This window comes from Amblyraja radiata, chromosome 13, assembly GCF_010909765.2.
Source record: "Amblyraja radiata isolate CabotCenter1 chromosome 13, sAmbRad1.1.pri, whole genome shotgun sequence".
Taxonomy (NCBI): Eukaryota; Metazoa; Chordata; class Chondrichthyes; order Rajiformes; family Rajidae; genus Amblyraja; species Amblyraja radiata.
Window position 1 is genome coordinate 33749084 of NC_045968.1, and position 18343 is coordinate 33767426.

General features: G+C 47.2%; 1 protein-coding gene across 5 annotated transcripts in view; it reads left to right on the forward strand.

Moving 5' to 3' along the window:
* The window catches only part of tp63 (tumor protein p63), a 109293-nt gene that overhangs the window by 86085 nt on the left and 4865 nt on the right, over positions 1–18343 (forward strand). For 3 of the 5 annotated variants that reach the window (XM_033031688.1, XM_033031689.1, XM_033031691.1), the window contains 8 exons: positions 754–940; positions 1868–1983; positions 2366–2475; positions 3050–3186; positions 3667–3749; positions 6294–6418; positions 15349–15497; positions 17132–17273. In XM_033031688.1, the coding sequence (XP_032887579.1) occupies positions 754–940; positions 1868–1983; positions 2366–2475; positions 3050–3186; positions 3667–3749; positions 6294–6418; positions 15349–15497; positions 17132–17273 (1049 nt within the window). Of the gene's footprint in view, positions 1–753; positions 941–1867; positions 1984–2365; positions 2476–3049; positions 3187–3666; positions 3750–6293; positions 6419–10405; positions 13196–15348; positions 15498–17131; positions 17281–18343 lie in introns of those variants that run through there. The other 2 variants (XM_033031690.1, XM_033031692.1) reach the window with 2 other exon arrangements.

An 18343-nucleotide genomic window follows, 5' to 3' on the forward strand; every position in this document is an offset into this window, starting at 1 on the left:
GGCCCCTGGTTCTGGACCATGACTGAAACACTCTACACCTCTACCCCCTCGCACTCACAGACAGAGAATCCTAAGAAAACACCAGCTGCTGTGATGGATTTAGGTTTTCTGCAATTGAGAGGTGAAGCATTGATTGCATGCACAGGAGACGGGGCAGGTCAACCACGCGATGCTGACAGTGGGTATATCAGTGACTGGGATGCAGCCTCACTGTCAAGCAACCTCTCCCCTCCCCAAGCTTCTGCCGCCACGCGCACTCGCCGGGAGCTTCTGCCACTCGTAATGAAACAGTACTACTTCACATGAAGAAAGTTGTTACTCCACTTCATCCTGTGTCTTTATACTAATCCTTTACTCCGACAGACTCTCTGCTTCTGTACACAAGCTTCCAGCCAAGCTCATCCGTAGCTTGCAGTGTGTGGAACCTAAACACATTGATACAGTTATCTGAGCTCCTGGTGAAATTGATTATTGACACTGTATGTGCTTGTTACGTTTCAGCTCGAATACAATGAAGAATGTAGAACAGTAAACATAGAAACAGATGCTTCGGCCCATAATGTCTGTGCCTATAAGAACTTTGAACAGTGCAATGGAATTTATAAACTCTTGTACTTTTTGAAATATTGTGTACTAATGCAAGCTGGTGTGATTATCATTTGTGCTCATTCAGCAACAACGTCGGAGATTTGGCGAATAAGCTGCTGTCGGTGCTTCTCAATGACCCACCCCTGTCGTTCTCCTTTCCTGCAGTATTCTCCAGAGCTGAAGAAGCTGTACTGTCAGATTGCCAAGACGTGCCCCATCCAGATCAAAGTGATGACGCAGCCACCACAAGGAGCTGTGATCCGAGCCATGCCAGTATACAAGAAGGCGGAACATGTCACGGAGGTGGTGAAACGTTGCCCGAACCATGAGCTCAGCAGAGAGTTCAATGATGGTAATGCCCTGACCGATTCTTTAAATCAGCTTCTGAGAGGTGTTTGGGAATGTTAGGTCATTCAGAATGGCACGCACTAGAATGTCTGGAACTTCCAATCACATCCGTTACTTGCACGTCATGAGGAGACCAGATGATGGAGTGCTACTGCAGAAACACACCACCTCATAGGCCAAACATTGGCAATACTCACATAGGGACCACTGTTCATCCAGTAAGTTCCCTTCTCAATAGGTTCAGTCGCACCAAAGCAAATAGGTCATAGAGTGACTGCTGCTTCAGAACTCGAGGTGGGGCAGAAAATAGTGAAAGGTTTTCAATTCATGATAAATTTTGATGCCATTGACTCCTTACTATCAGGTCTGCTCTCCACATGGAGTCACACAATTCATTTTGGGAATATTGAGATTGTGACATTATAGGCTGCACGTACGAGCCCACAATGTTGCAGGTGTAATCATTGGACACTGAGCAGAAAGTAGTTGATGCTTCAACATTATGTCCAGACTAACTCAAGTGCTTACGAAGAGTTTCCAATAGGAAATCAGGCTTGACTGTAGCTGCAGCCAGCGTTTAACCAGTTTGTACAACTACACTGAGGAGCAGCCTTCTGATCCGTTGAATGCACGGAGCATGCTGGCTGCATGCATTGGAGCCATTCCTAAGGCTGTTCTGACTCTCACCTTAGGCTCTTATTATATCAGGGCAGTTGTAGATTTAATTTTCGCAAACTGTTTATTGAGGGGAAAATATTAAGGAGGAGCCTTGTGCCACATAAGAGCTAATGGAGGGCTATAGACTGCGGAATGATGTACATGATGTTAACCAGGTGCATGTATGTATGGCAGAGTGAAAGGGTATCGGGGTGTTTTAAATGACTGAATTATTTCCCTTTGTTCCCTTTCAACTGGAGTGTTGTTCTTACAGGTCAAGTGGCCCCACCCAGCCACCTGATCCGAGTGGAGGGGAGCAGCCATGCTCAGTACGTGGAGGATCCCATCACGGGGCGGCAGAGCGTCATGGTGCCCTATGAGCCTCCGCAGGTGAGGAACCCTCCATCCCAGCCTGGGCCATCGCCGCAGTGGTGAAGCAGCCCTACTGCTTATATGCTGACACTCGGACTAAGCTGTACATAGTATCGGTGATTATTAACCTTTAGCACCAATTTGAATTTGGTTCCAAGAAAAATTGCCAGAGTACGTCAGACAGTTAATCTGCTACAGTCAGTTTTTTACCTTGCTGGTAAAGTTAACAAATGCATTAAACAAGTAGTCACGTCAACGGCTCTCACTGCGTGGTGTGAGCGGGAAGGCTGTAAAGAGATTGAAGCAGCTTCAGTGTTAGACGGAGTTCAGTGTGACCAAGCTTCATCATCGTGTTGCTGGAGTGTTAGACTAACACCTCTCTGTTTTCCTCTTGCTCCAGGTCGGCACAGAGTTCACCACCATTCTGTACAACTTCATGTGTAACAGCAGCTGTGTGGGGGGAATGAATCGCCGGCCTATCCTCATCATCGTCACCCTGGAGAACAGGGAGTAAGTAGATCCACTCCTCCTCCCTTGGCTTGTAAAACCTCCCCGTAAGAGTCGGCTTTTTCAAATCTCACCTGCGCGCTCTCGGTTAGCTTCGTGCTTCCCAGTCGTTGTGAGAGTGCAAGACTGGAAAAGGGCAGGTGAGCAAGAGGAGGGCTGACAGCACTGTTCTGGGTTTTATTGCTACCCGTCACGTTTTCAGTAACACTGCGGAAGTGTAATAGTGAGTTACCTGCTGACCACAGGCCGGGGGAGGGGTGGCTGATCCTGGCAAGCACACCAGGCAGAAGGAGAGCTCCCCAGGGAGTGCCCTACTCAATGAACAAAGCATTGAAGGAGCTTCTGCTGGCTGTGTGCACTGCTTGTCCTCTGCTTCTATAAACAGCAGCATTGTGCATTCATGTTGTGCCTCTAGACCAGTAAAATATCCCTGGTGCTGGATGTGAGCAACATCAGATACTCCAGGCATCTGTAACCAGAGGTCTTGCCAGTGTCTTGGCTCCTCTGTACAACCGTTGAATTGTATTTGCTTGGAGAGCCTTGTTGTAACGTTCATGTCTCGTTCTCCTTTATCCAGTGGCCAGGTGCTGGGACGCCGCTGCTTTGAAGCCCGTATCTGTGCTTGCCCTGGCCGTGACCGTAAGGCAGATGAGGACAGCATCCGCAAGCAGCAAGTGACCGAAGGGGTAAAGGGCGTTGACAGCACCAAGCGGCGTAAGTAAAATTGGATTGTGGAGCATTGGCCTCTCTCTGTTCACTAGAGTCTGCTTCAGGCACAGACCATTGTGTGGACAGGGCCGGGATTCTCTAACATGTTGTTCAGAGGGGGCTAGTACAGAATATTCTACTCGCCCCCACTCCTTGGGATGGTTCCCTATGGTCAAAACCTTCTGAAAACCCTGGCTACAGAAATATCGGCTTACTACTGTATACAACTCTATCTGTTGTGAGCACAAGGGGTCAAGCTGTCACGTTTATCCTAAGGTTGCACATTTCCTCAGAGCTGCCCAACTTTGCTGCTGAGAATGTGGCAGTTAGGGCAGGGACCATGAACGGTGCCCCTCCCCTGCCATTACAGCTGGGGGCTTGATATGACCGATTAAACTTCCTGAGGAGCTGCAGACAGATGATACTGATGTGTGTATGTGTGCTGATGGTAGCACTTAGTGAAGCTCCTTGTAATCTCTCTTGCAGTCCGTCATGTGAACCAGGGCATCCAGGTGGCCTCCATCAGTAAGAAACGGCGGCCAGGAGAAGAGGAGCTCTTCTATTTACCAGTAGGTTCCAGATCTTTGATGTCATTCTGATCTGTGTGTGATCCATTCACCTTAATTCAATCGGACATGCCAAACACTTTCCGAAGAATGTGTGCTGGTTCACTTTTGAAAATGAAAAATAGCAGTTTTCTCCTGGGATATCCCCAACAATCTTTGCTTCCATTTTATAGAAACATAGAAACATAGAAATTAGGTGCAGGAGTAGGCCATTCGGCCCTTCGAGCCTGCACCGCCATTCAATATGATCATGGCTGATCATCCAACTCAGTATCCCGTACCTGCCTTCTCTCCATACCCTCTGATCCCCTTAGCCACAAGGGCCACATCTAACTCCCTCTTAAATATAGCCAATGAACTGGCCTCGACTACCCTCTGGCAGGGAGTTCCAGAGATTCACCACTCTCTGTGTGAAAAAAGTTCTTCTCATCTCGGTTTTAAAGGATTTCCCCCTTATCCTTAAGCTGTGACCCCTTGTCCTGGACTTCCCCAACATCGGGAGCAATCTTCCTGCATCTAGCCTGTCCAACCCCTTAAGAATTTTGTAAGTTTCTATAAGATCCCCTCTCAATCTCCTAAATTCTAGAGAGTATAAACCAAGTCTATCCAGTCTTTCTTCATAAGACAGTCCTGACATCCCAGGAATCAGTCTGGTGAACCTTCTCTGCACTCCCTCTATGGCAATAATGTCCTTCCTCAGATTTGGAGACCAAAACTGTACGCAATACTCCAGGTGTGGTCTCACCAAGACCCTGTACAACTGCAGTAGAACCTCCCTGCTCCTATACTCAAATCCTTTTGCTATGAAAGCTAACATACCATTCGCTTTCTTCACTGCCTGCTGCACCTGCATGCCCACTTTCAATGACTGGTGTACCATGACACCCAGGTCTCGCTGCATCTCCCCTTTTCCTAGTCGGCCACCATTTAGATAATAGTCTGCTTTCCTGTTTTTGCCACCAAAATGGATAACCTCACATTTATCCACATTATACTGCATCTGCCAAACATTTGCCCACTCACCCAGCCTATCCAAGTCACCTTGCAGTCTCCTAGCATCCTCCTCACAGCTAACACTGCCCCCCAGCTTAGTGTCATCCGCAAACTTAGAGATATTGCCTTCAATTCCCTCATCCAGATCATTAATATATATTGTAAATAGCTGGGGTCCCAGCACTGAGCCTTGCGGTACCCCACTAGTCACTGCCTGCCATTGTGAAAAGGACCCGTTTACTCCTACTCTTTGCTTCCTGTTTGCCAGCCAGTTCTCTATCCACATCAATACTGAACCCCCAATGCCGTGTGCTTTAAGTTTGTAAACTAATCTCTTATGTGGGACCTTGTCGAAAGCCTTCTGGAAGTCCAGATACACCACATCCACTGGTTCTCCCCTATCCACGCTACTAGTTACATCCTCGAAAAATTCTATAAGATTCGTCAGACATGATTTACCTTTTGTAAATCCATGCTGACTTTGTCCAATGATTTCACCACTTTCCAAATGTGCTGCTATCCCATCTTTAATAACTGACTCTAGCAGTTTCCCCACTACCGATGTTAGACTAACTGGTCTGTAATTCCCCGTTTTCTCTCTCCCTCCCTTCTTAAAAAGTGGGGTTACGTTTGCTACCCGCCAATCCTCAGGAACTACTCCAGAGCCTAAAGAGTTTTGAAAGATTATTACTAATGCATCCACTATTTCTGGAGCTACTTCCTTAAGTACTCTGGGATGCAGCCTATCTGGCCCTGGGGATTTATCGGCCTTTAATCCATTTAATTTACCCAACACCACTTCCCGGCTAACCTGGATTTCACTCAATTCCTCCAACTCCTTTGACCCGCGGTCCCCTGCTATTTCCGGCAGATTATTTATGTCTTCCTTAGTGAAGACGGAACCAAAGTAGTTATTCAATTGGTCCGCCATATCCTTGTTCCCCATGATCAACTCACCTGTTTCTGACTGCAAGGGACCTACATTTGTTATCATCGTATTTGTCTTGAGATGTTTTACCTCAGCTGAATCAGGCACCAAGCTGTGTGTTATCAGTAAACGTCAAATGGGTGGTGAGAAAGTCCACAGTCATGCAGCCCAGAATCAGGCCCTTCAGCCCACCATGTCTGTGCCGACTGTTTTATTTACAGCCTTTTTATATCCATTCTTTTCCAGAATTCTCCAGTTCCAATTGTGTTGCAGAAAATCTCCTATATGTGTTCTCTAGAGTCTATAGACTCCCTGCCCCATGGCAGTTGTTGCAACCATTCAGCAAGGTGCTCCACCACTTTTCCAGCCTATGTTCTCTACACAGCTCTACTAGTCTTCCGTCTGGTCTTTGCCCTGAACCCGCTGGGTTTTGTTACTGCCAGTCACGTTTTGTTGCTGCCCTGAACCCTCTGCTGTGGCTGCACCTCTCTGTGCTATTGCTGACCCTCTCCTCCAGCACCATCCCTGAAACCAAACACTTTGATACATTTTGGATGATGAGGCCTGTGTGACTGCCGGTGAACTTTGTTGTCGGAGCTGAATATTACATACTTTTTGATTTACAGATAAAAGGGCGGGACACTTATGAAATGTTGCTGAAAATTAAGGAGTCACTGGAACTGATGCAGCAGTTGCCACAGCACACCATCGAGAGCTACCGGCAGCAGCAGCAACTTTTGCTGCAGAAACAGTAAGTTATTAGAGCATCACAGCCTCAAAGCTTTATAGAGACTAACAGCTGACAGCAGGCTGCTGCTGGTCATCATAGCAGGCATGGGTATATCCATCGTTGGCTCATAACTCAGTGCCTTAAAACCTCTGAGAGTTTCTTGCTGAGGCAAATTCACTGAGGCAATCCATTTCCTACATTCACTGTGGGGATCGGGGACCTCCAGCGTGCAATAGGCCCCACGTAAAATGTGGAGTAACAAGCAAACTCAAAGACTAGGCAATGGCGAGAGGCAAGACCAGAAGAACTGAGAAGCAGAATATCAAGTCAAGAGTGTTTTATTGTCATATGTTCCAGACAGAATAATGAAACTCAATGCTCCCCAAGTCTATGTAGTTCAGAGCTTATTTGTAGTGTTTACTAGTCTATTAGTTGTAGGGAGGAAGCTGTTCCTGAACCTGAATGTTACAGTTTTCAGACTCCTGTACGTTCTTCCGGATGGCAGGAGTGAAATGAGACCTGGGTGGTGTGGGTCTCTGATGCTACTGGCTGCTTTCCTGTAGAGGCGATACAACATGTTAGAAGAACTCAGCAGGTCAGGCAGCATTGTGGAGGGAATGGACAGGCGACATTTCAGGTCTGGTCTGATGAAGCTCCCAACTCAACGTTGCTTGACCCGCTGAGTTCCTCCAGCACTTTGTGATTTGTTTGAGATTCCAGCATCTGCAGTTTCTTGTGTCTACATACAAGATTGTCTTGGAAAGGTGGAGGGAATATTTTGTTTCAATATTCAGAAATTCCTGAACGGTTTGAGTAGCCAGCCCCCACCTCCACGGCAGCAGCTTTGTAACTGTGTGAGACGAATGTTTAAAAAGTATAGGGCATGCCACAATTACAGTTCCTTATCTCAGCACAGAATTAATCCACAGGCACTGGGCCATTATGTTTGGTTATGGGATATCTGGGCCTACTTGTTTCACTTTAGATTTTAGAGGTATAGCGTGGAAAATGGCCCGTCGGTGCACTGAGACGTGCCAACTAGCAATCACCCTGTACATTAGCACTATCCTACACACTAGGGACAATTTACAGAAGCCATTTCATCTACAAACCTGTACATCTTGTGGGAGTAAACCTACATGGTCACAGGAAGAATGTACAGTTGTTTATTGTCATATTTCCTGTAGACATTACCTTTGGTCAGGATCGAACTCATCTCCAGAGTTGTAAGGCAGCAACTCTACCGCTGTGCCGCCCTATGTGCAGGAAAGGCCAGAAGGAAGAATAATCTTGATTCACAAAAGGAGTTAAGAGTGTATTTGATCATTAGTGTTGAGAGCATCATCACTTTAAACTCCTACGGGATTAAAACAAAGTGTTTGGAGAAAGGTCGGCATTCCATGAATTGTTAGTGCTGGAAACCATTAATACTGGCTACCAATTCAGAATTAGGTAATTGTCCAGCTCTCTGTGGAACTGTAACTTTATTAAGATGCTGCCCTTCATCAAGCAGAACTCAATCTAATCTTCATGCAACAAAATCTAGTGGGATGTGGGTTGGTTAGGGGGTGTGAACTAGCCTTGTCCTTAGTGCGTGGTCATCAAAGCTTCCCCTCCTCTCATTGCCTTTTCCCTAATGGCTCCTGCAATGCAAGTACAACCGCATTCACTCGAGCTTTTGAGCAGTTGGCGTTCCTGTGGTTAAAGGAGGCAATTTAAATGGATGAGATTTATCTTTAGAATCATACAATTGTGTCTGTCAAATCTTCACTTATAAAGATGACAAAATGCTGCAGTGTGCTGCTGTGAGTGCCTTATCTCCACCATCAAGTGTCTGATTTCCTTTTGTTTACTGGTTTTAGTTGCTGGTTGCTGCTCAGGCTGTTTCTTCTGTATTGTCACTTTTTCTTTGATCTCTCCTCCATGATCATGACGAGTTGCTGTGTGTGAGAGACTGTTGTCTGCTCCCGTTGAAACGCTGCCACACTGTTTTCTGCGGTGGGTTTGCTGGGGTCTAGAGAGGCTAGTCAGCCACAAGATGCTAACTGACCATCAGCAGGGCTCGTATCCTGGGGCTGTACTTGAAACCACAAGTACGCAATCAGAGCACAGGTACAGAAAAATTATGCAAGGCAGTGCACAGCAGTGTGTCAGTTAGTGTGCAAGGCAGTGTGCAAGTGCAGCAGATCAAGATCAGTCAACTGCCGCACCCCAACTTCATCTTGTCCCTCTCACTCACCAATCTCCACGGTTAATTATGCTGCTGGTTTCATTCTCAATAAACAACATGGCCCCTATGCCTACAGGAGAGATGTGCATGGAGGGAACGGGATTGAATAGTGCTGCCGGTGTACTTGACGAAAGCCGTGTCTTTCACCACAAGGTGCCTGAGGGGGGGAATCAACTTCACTGAGCTGTTTGGTGGAATTTGAGTTGATCTCCTTTGCGTGGCAGTGTTAGGTGAACCAACAGCTACTGCTGAGGCCCGGCAATTGATCCATGCTGAATCCTGGCCATGTTGTGCCAGCCTCCATCACACGTTCCTCTGAGTTCAGTAAGTGGGGCTCAGCCACACCTGGAGTCACAGAACCGAAACAGGCCCAACCTGGCGCAGGGGTAAGCTATTTCTTCATATATATGGAACAAGCTACCAGAGGATGCTGTAGACGTGGGCACAACAGTGACGTATAACGGACAGTTGAACAGTGCACGGTTAGGAAATGATTAGAAGGATGTGGACTAAATGCAGGTAAATGTGACAAGCTCTGTTATAAAACCTGGTCAGAGGGACAAATAGGACTGAAGAGCCTGTTACCATGTTCTATGTCTCAACCATGCCAAAGAAATTGCCTAACTGAGCTAGTCGCATTTGCCTGTGCCTTGGCCCTAGCCCCCTAAACCTTTCTTATCCATGTACCTGTCCGTGTCATTTAAATGCCACAACCCTCTGTATGGGAATGTTGCCCCTCTCTCTATAAACCCTCAAGTTACAGACTGCACTGTCCTGGGGGGGGAGGAAATGGCAATACTCTATCAATCAAATGGAAGGGGCAAAGGTTTACAAGGCTGTTGGCAGGGCTGAGAAATTGCAGTAAGAAGAGGGAATGTCTGGGTGAGCGATAGTTTCCTTGGAGCAAAGGGACAGTGTGATTTAGTGAATGATATACAATTATGAGGTGCTCAGACAGGTCTTTCGCCCCAATTCGTCCATGTCAAACAAGATGCCCCATCTAAGCTAGTCCCATTTGCCTGCATTTGGCCCACCTTTCCTATCCGTGTACCTGCACAATGTGTCTTAAATGCTATTAAAGTACCTGTCTCAACTACCTCCTTTGGCAATTTATTCCATATACCCACTGCCCTCTGAGTGAAAAGGTTGCCCCTCAGGTTTTTATTAGTTCTTGGTTGGCAAAGGTTAATTGGTCCAAAGGGCCTGTATCTATCCTGTTACTTGTTTGACTAATATTTATTGCCCTATCCTCATCAATCAATTGTGCATCATAAGCCAGATTCTTCAGCAAGGCCAAGACAGTTCACTGCCCTGGTTTGTTCTGAAGGGCTCAGACATTGTATTTCCTTTTCTCATCTACTTGTGACATTTGCAGGTCCAGGCATACATGATGATCCAACATGCGGCTAACCTCATCCAAACATAGACTCCTCTCAGGGCCCAGCAATGTGATCACCCTGTCGCTCCTGATTGGTATTGGGTGAAACCAGGGAGTTTGCAGAGAGTGGATGTAGTGAGGATTCTACAACTTAAACCCCTAACTTCTTGCTGTCCTGTGCTGTTATCTGGTAGTTTCACTGCACTCGGAGTTTCTTGAGACTTGAATCCCTTCATTCAAAACTGTGCAAGTAAATCAGCTGGAACTGATACCCTGTTCCCAAAGATATCGTCATGGTCATGGATGTGGGCAGGTCTAGGGCTCGGAGGTTCCACTCTGTCGATCCTTATCTATGTTTTCTTTTGTCTCTCCCTTTCTCTCTCCGGTTCCCCCTCTCCAGTCTGTTCAAGGCCTGCTTTCAAAATGAACACATGGAGCCAAACACTGGCAAAAGGCTGTTGGTGATGGAGAACACGCCCGCTTGCATACAGACAGAGAACAGCTTACACAACCTCGACAAAGGGGGGTGGAACGAAGCAGCTCTAGCTCAAACATTCCACTACATGTAGAAAGACCATTGTCGGAGAACTGAGCTGGAGTGTTTGGAAGAGACACATTCCACAGCGAGTAACCCAGCTCAACTTCACTGATGGGTGATATGTCTGCCTTCCCAGTCTCTACCCAGTTGCTGCTGTCCATCCATCAGCGCTTGTTACCAGTTTCAATGTTCAACATCTGCGGCTATTTCTGTAGCCCCCTCAACTGGTGTGGAATTGACTTCCGGTCCAGTGAGTGCGCGCCACTTAGTGATTGCTTCTGTAACAAAATGCCAGGTGGTTATGGTTCTGGATTAGCAGGGCAGAGGCCACAAATTCATATCCGTGCAGTTAAACACTACAAGTTGGATACGTCACAGCCTGGCTTTCCTCACTGGTCAGGGAAGCAGTGTTCTGGAGCAAACTCCCAAATGCCACAGCAAAGGCCACCTGCCACCCAAACTCTTAAAGTCTTCAGCATAAACCTGGGCATTAGGCAGCAAATGTTACCTTGCCAGTTTTGTTCACACACTAAAGAAAGCCAGTACTTTTAACTAAAGGGTGTGTACTGTTTGTAAGGTTATGGAATTGGGCGAGTCTTGTGAAAATATCTCTGGCTGTTCCTTCTGAAGCTACCTGAAATGTATCATCCCAACTTGGTGACTTTGATCACGTGTTTCAGTTGAGGTGGGTTGGAAAGGGAACACCTGCTGAGTGTAATTTTCAGCAATGTCCGAGAGACATGTACAATTATGACAACATTGGTGAAGTTGTGGAGTTGCTACATGCTGTGTCTATAAAATCACACAGTTCACAAATGGGTCCTTTGGTCCACCATATCTATGCTGACCACCTGGTCATCTACACTAATCCCATGTACCCACATTAAGATCATATCTTTCTTCACCTCACCTTAAGTGCCTGACCATTTCCTCTGGTGCACATTGCAGGTATCAACCACTCTTAGAGTAAAAGACAGATTATCCCTCAGGTTGTATTTAGCCTCCTTTCGCAGTGACTATATTTCCCACTGTGTTTGAACTCTGGCTCTCTGCCTCACTAGTGGAGTACCGTAACCTTTCACACATACTTGTACATTGGCACTCAGTTGTAAACAAGCTAGTTGTAAATGACATCCCTGAAACTGCCTTCTCTGCAGAGCCACCCAGGCTTCTCCCTTTGACTTCAGAGTTAATTAGCCTCTCTCGGCAAGATCTGCAAAGGAATCTTTTGTCCAGGTTACCACATGATTTGTTCCCGAATAAAGGCCACATTACACAAGAGCGACACAAGACAAAGATCACCCACTGATCCCCAATAAAGTTGTGCCTCAGACTTCTCCAGGAATCTTTCCTTTTCCTTGCAAGTTGCTGATAAAAAGTGGAGAAAACATCTCCGGGAATGGATTCAGCAAACAAACAAAATGTGAACCAGTGCTTTAATATTTGTTGCAGGGTGGTAAACACCGTCACCTGGATCTTTGGCCACTCTACTGTGACTGTCTGTGACTGCCTCTGGAATTTTAACAATATCCCTGACTGTCTCTTTTGTAACAAATATGTGAACTGTCCAATTAGGTTCCGATGTACAAAAATTTTAAATCCTTTGTGCTGATTGTATTTTATCTTCAAATTGGTCATGAAAGCCATTCAGATGCATTGCTGCGCTTTGTGTTGCTATTTCAATGTAATTAATAACTTGGTCAGAACTTCAGTTCTTGAGATCATTGAGCAAATTGTGTATTGCAGCAGAACGCTGAAGGGCCTGTTTCCCTGCTCCGTTTCTGATTCTAGCTGTCGCACCCTGTTGTTAGGCTGGACCAGTTACCTTCTCTTCATCATGTTTTGGCCCAAGTGGCAAGAGCTCGCCTTACGGCAGAAATTCCAGTTTTATTGGAGATGTTTTTTGATTTTATTGCACATTCTTTTTGTAATATTTTGCTTTTGACAGTGTTTCAGTTCATGCCTAATATCCAGCAATGAGATCAAGCACTTGGCTGCTCACTTGACGTCATTCAGCCTTAATGGTATTCTGTCCATCCACATCAAAGTGTAAATGTGCGTGCTGTAAATATAAATTAGGTGGTCTGGACATGATGTTGGCGGCCTTCATTCTGGAACTGGCTGCACACAAAGCTGCAGCAAAGATTGTAGTGGTGACTCCAGCAAACTGGTTCCTGCAACTCCATGTTCTTGGCATTGACTTCTCTGTGTTAATTTATTTTTAAGTTTATCCTGTTGTATATTTTTTTCCAGTTACTTTTGTCCCTTAGATAGCTAATGCATTTTTCTGAAGTCCTTGGGCATTATTCAATGTGATACAAGGTGGTCCCTCACTCCATATGGTGTGACCAGCCCAGGAAGGTTACACAGTGTTGACTTGTTTTACACCAAATCCAGAGCCCATTGGATGAAAATGTGTCCCTTTTGATAACTGGCCCATGAATATCTGCTGCCTGTGCCCTGGGCTCCCTCTTGTGGGGCACAGGCAAACAGCAACTTGTGTCCTTGTCCTGGGCTAGAACACTTATCCGCTATCTGTGGATGCCTGAACCAGTGGAATAAAACAGAGTTCACCTGTAAAGTAAATGAGCAAAAGCAAAGCATATCTTGCAGCCACGTGTCATTTTCTTATTTAATAAAATATTTTGTCACGCAAGAGGTGCTGTTAGTATTTGGTGTGTGGGAGTAAAATACTGCAGATGCTGGAAATCTGAAATAAAAATAGAGAATGCTGGAAACGCTCAGCAGGTCAGGCAGCATCCGTGGAAAGAGGAAAAATAAGATTAATGATTCAGTTCTGACAAGTCATCAAGCTGAAACAATAACTCTCTCTGTCCAGATTGTCCCCGAGCTGCTGGTTGTAGTGTTCTGTGTTTTATAGTAGGGATCCTTTCACCACCAGAGACTGTTTAACCAATCATTTTACTTCAGCTGGCTGGCCCAAGTGTGGAACTATAATGTCGGCCAAATATGTTCCTGAGTGAAGGAGTGTTTGCAGTTTGATTGTCGGCACTCTTGTGTGTTGCTAGAATGATGCTGAAACCTTTGCTAGATACTTTAAATAAATGGGGTAAAGAGGCTCTGTGTGGAGTGTTTCTTGGTCCTCCTGCTGTGAGGAAGCATCTGGCATTGCTGGGGAGGCAGCAGAGGCAGAGAGCAGGTCCATACCCTGGAGCCAGGAGCCTTGTGGAGGATGTGGCTGCAGTCCTCATGGGGTAGACCAGCAAGGTTCCTTCTTGTTAACTTTACTAAAACATAACATGGAGGAAGATTATCATTGCATTGAGAGAAACAGCATGGAAACAGGCCTTCAGCCCCACTCGTCCTTGCTGACCAAGATGCACCATCTAATCTAGTCACATCTGCTCGTGTTTGGCCCATATCCCTCCAAATTTGTCCTTTCCATGTACCCATCTAAATGTCTTTCAGATGTTGTTCTAGTATCTATCTCAGTTGGCAGCTCATTCATTTTATCCACCACCCTTTGAGTGAAAAGTTGTCTCTCAATTTTGTATTAAATCTTTCCTTTCTCACCTGAAACCTATGCCCTCTGGTTTTTGATTCCACTGCCCTGGATAAAAGACTCTGTGCATTCACCTTATCTATCCCCCTCATGATTTTATACGGCCTCCTGCACTCTAAGGAATAAAGTCCTAACCTGCCTAACCTCCCCATATAGCTCAGGCCCTCAAGTCATATCTGGCATCCTTCTCTCCTGGGTTTTTCTCCTTAAATCTAGAAACTACTGTCTAGTTCCTATTACGCTCCGTGTACTGTGCGCACACACTATGCCCTTGTGTGGTTAATTGTATGTATTGCATGCCTTTTGGTTAAATTGGAAGGAATTCCAACAACGCTCTCCTCTTGCCTACTTTTGACCCATCTCTGAGAACCTCTGACTATCCCCAGGGAGTGTGAAAGCACTCCACCTTCCCAAATCATCGCGGATGCATGTGTCAGCAATGTCAGAAGCGACTCCTTCCAAATGCGACGGCGAGCCAAGTTATCTCGGCAGGCAGAGGTTAAACATGTTATTGAAGAACAGGGGCATTCTCCCAGTGTCGTGGTCTGCTACTCATCCTGGGTCAACCCCAGAAACAGGCGATGGGCCATCCCTCCTGCTGCTTGAGTTTACAAACTAGTGCCACACTGGCAGCGGAGGTGTATATAAATATTTCTGAGGTACAGTACACATTGCAAGTGTTTCTTTAAACGTGAGCTGAACCATTGAAGTAATTAGTGTAGGAGGTACATTCCAACTTCCCTCTCTTTGGTTACCTGGAACCTTGTCATTCCCAGAGGCACACTGCTGGTGTCCAGGATGACCAAGGGGAGGTGAATAAAAGGAGTCTAATTCAAGTGGAGATTATTGTATGCGCAAGTACAGTGAGGTAAAGGTGCAATAGAAACCTTGCTCGCCAGATTGTTCACAACACACTGGTCAATTAGATGTTTGAGACACCAGTGATTGCAGATGCTGAAATAAGAAGCATTAACACAAACAGCTAGAGGAACTCGGAGGGCAGGCGGCATCTGTAAGGCCGTGTGTGGGATGGTTGACATTTTGGGTCTGGACCCTGCACCAACATTGCATGATCTTTGGGAGGACCCGTGTATGTGTATGCAAGGTGCACCTTGATGTACTCTGTGGAGAGTTGGGAAGAAATATTGGTGGGGCGGGTGGTGCCTCATGCTGGCCCTGGGTTCAGTGTTGTGAGTGAACATGTTCCTTTGTTCTCTGGGTAAAGAGATGTTGAAATGGGGATTGTGTTGCAGTGATTTATTATTCCCCTCTTCACCTTCAGGCCATCGATGCAGTCACAGCAATCCTTCGGGCCTTCGCCCCCGCCGATGAACAAGATGCACAGCATGGGGAACAAGCTGCCTTCGGTCAGCCAGCTCATCAGCCCGCAACGCAACACACTCGCACAGGCCGCCATGCCGGGCAACATGGGTAAGTGCCATCTTTACATTCCCTCCAGTGCTCACCTGCCTCACCCTCCCTGGCCAATGGGCATCCCTTTTCTCCATCTCCTCCCATCTCCAGCACCAACTCCACCCTAACCTCTCAGGACCACACTGCCCTCTAGCTCGTCTGCCCATTTCTGAATTGCCAACTTTGTTGTTGGCCTGGCTAGGAGCTGTTTCCAATTGGTCCCCCTCTGCGCCAGAACATATTCACATTGTTAATGGATGTATCCTGGTGTCGGCTCCATCCAATTTTCACTCTGCATTCCTTCTCCCTCCACTGTGGGAGGCACAATGGCGCAGCAGTAGCGCTTCTGCCTCACAGCATCAACGACCTTGGTTCGATCCTGGCTCTGGGTGCTGTCTGTATGAAGTTTATCCATTCCCCCTGTGACCTCATGGGATTGTTCCAGGTGCTCTGGTTTTCTCCCACAGTCCAAAGAAGTGCATATTTTGGGTTAATTGCCTTCTGTAAATTGTCACCAGTATGTAGGAATAACAAGTGTGATCACTGGTCGGCGCGGACTCGATGGGCCAAAGGGCCTGTTTCCGTGCTGTATCTCTAAACTAAACAAAGGATAGGGGGCCTTGCACTGGGATAGGGATAGTGGGGCGGGCAGGTGCCGCTCTTTTACCAGGCTAAGCGTTGAACTGCCTAGTATTTGCGATTAGTCAGTGAGCCAGTGTTCAGGGCCTTAAGTGAAGGTTCCGTTTTCAGATATCAAGTCACATTGGGACAGTTGAAGGTGATACCTTGAGTGGCAGAATAGTCGTTGACACTTTCCCTCCGACTCTGGCACAGTGATGGCTGCTGATCAGGGCTACACCTCGACCAGAACTCATCTCCAGCACTGCGACAGGGAAGGGGGTGGGACGAGGAATGAGGCGGGCCTTTGTGGGAATATCTCCTGTGGCCGTGATAGCTCAACCCAGTACCCCCGGCACCGTGGGCAGTGGAAGAGTTCAAGGAATCCAGGTCTGTCCTCTGGAGCCACGCCACAGGCTCTAGCAGCTGGCGTGTTAGGCAGGAGAGGAGAGGGGCGGCAAAGGATCCGTCTCCTCCCTCCCCCTTCTCCTTCCGCTACCTTGTTCCCTTCCTACAGGGAGGAGTCTAAGACTAGAAGCCATAGCCCCAAAATAAAAGGACAAATCTTTAGGAAGGAGATGAGGAGGAATTTCATTAGCCTATCTGTGAATTCATTGCCACAGACGGTTGTGGAGGCCAAGTCATTGGGTATTTTTAAGGCAGATACTTGATTGGTAAGGGTGTCAGGGGTTACGGGGAGAAGGCAGGAGAATGGGGTTGAGAGGGAAAAATAGATCAGCCGTGATTGAATGGCAGAGTGGACTTGATGGGCCAAATGGCCTACTTCTGCTCCTATGACTTATGAACTTACATCCATCCCAGTGTCCCTCCTTGTGTACCCCTCCTCCTTCCTTCCTTCCCTCTCGCCCTCTCCGCTATGTTGCTGCCCTGCCAACTGGTGTTTGTTCCCTCATTCACTCACTCACTTTGTGAGGTGGAGGCTGGTGGGGTGAGCCAGTGCCGCGATTGGGTGGGTGTGCGTGCGAGTGTGTGAGTCTGCACATGCATTCTGACCAGATGTTGTGCATCCTCAGTGCCTCAGATGATGAGCATCCCGATGCAGATGAACGGAGAGATGAACGGCCTGAGCCCCACGCAAGGCTTGACCTCGCCGATGGCCTCCACGTCCCACTGCACGCCCCCCCCGCCATACCCATCGGACAACAGCATCTCCAGGTCAGAGGTGGTGACTTGATTCATGACTTCCTCTTTATGCTGCGTTGGTGGTGGGGTGCCTCTCGCTCTGTGTGTACCATCCCTGCAAACGGCTTCCCAAACCGTCACGCCAGCTCCCAGTCGCCTCACCTTGCATACAGCTTGGAAACAGGCCCTTTGGCCCAACTTGCCCATGCTGACCAACATGCCTCATCTACACGGAGTTTACCCACCTGCATTTGGCCCATATCCTTCTAAACCTTTCCTATCCATGTACTGTACCTGTCCAAATGATTTTTAAATGTCATGATAGTATCTGTCTCAACTACCACCTCTGGCCACTCGTTCCATACAGCCTCCAAGTTTTGTATGAAAAAGTTGCCTCTTGGGTTCCTATTAAATCCTTTCCTCTCTCACCTTAAGTCTATGTCCTCGTTCTCAATTCCCCTACTCGGAGTAAAAGACTGTGCCAGCTCTCCTCCACCCTATCTATTCCCCTCATGATCTTATACACCTCTATAAGATCATCCTGCAGCCTCCTGCGTTGAAAGGAATGAAGCCCTAGTATCGAGCCCAAGCTCTCCAATCTTGGCAACATCCTCGTAAATCTTCTCGGCACTCTTTCCAGCTAAACAGCATCTGAGTAACTCTCCTGGATTACAAGCAATTAAAATAGCTCTCTCTGCTTCTCCTGGCCTTGACTGCAGCCTGTTCCCAAGGTCCCACCATACCCACAATGCAGCCATAGCCATCTCAGGTCTTCCTTCGCCCGCACTCCTCACCATCCTGGTTGGAGCAGCTGGAATCTTAAGGGTCAACTCAACCTGAAGTTGGTAGTTCTGTGGATCACAGTGTGGATATGGAGAACCATGTGATCTGTTGAAGTTGTTGCACTGAGACCCAGAGCCAGCATTTAGATTGTGTGAAGCCTCTTCCCATCCCAGCGCTCTGTAAGTGTGATCCATTGAAGCCACCTCCACCCTTCCCCACCTCTCCACACCAGCCTCCGCCGCCAAAACCCTGCCCTCTTCAAACTCGGCTTTGTTGATCCACCAGCTGTGGGTGCTGCTCACAGCTTGCCGCCCAAGGTG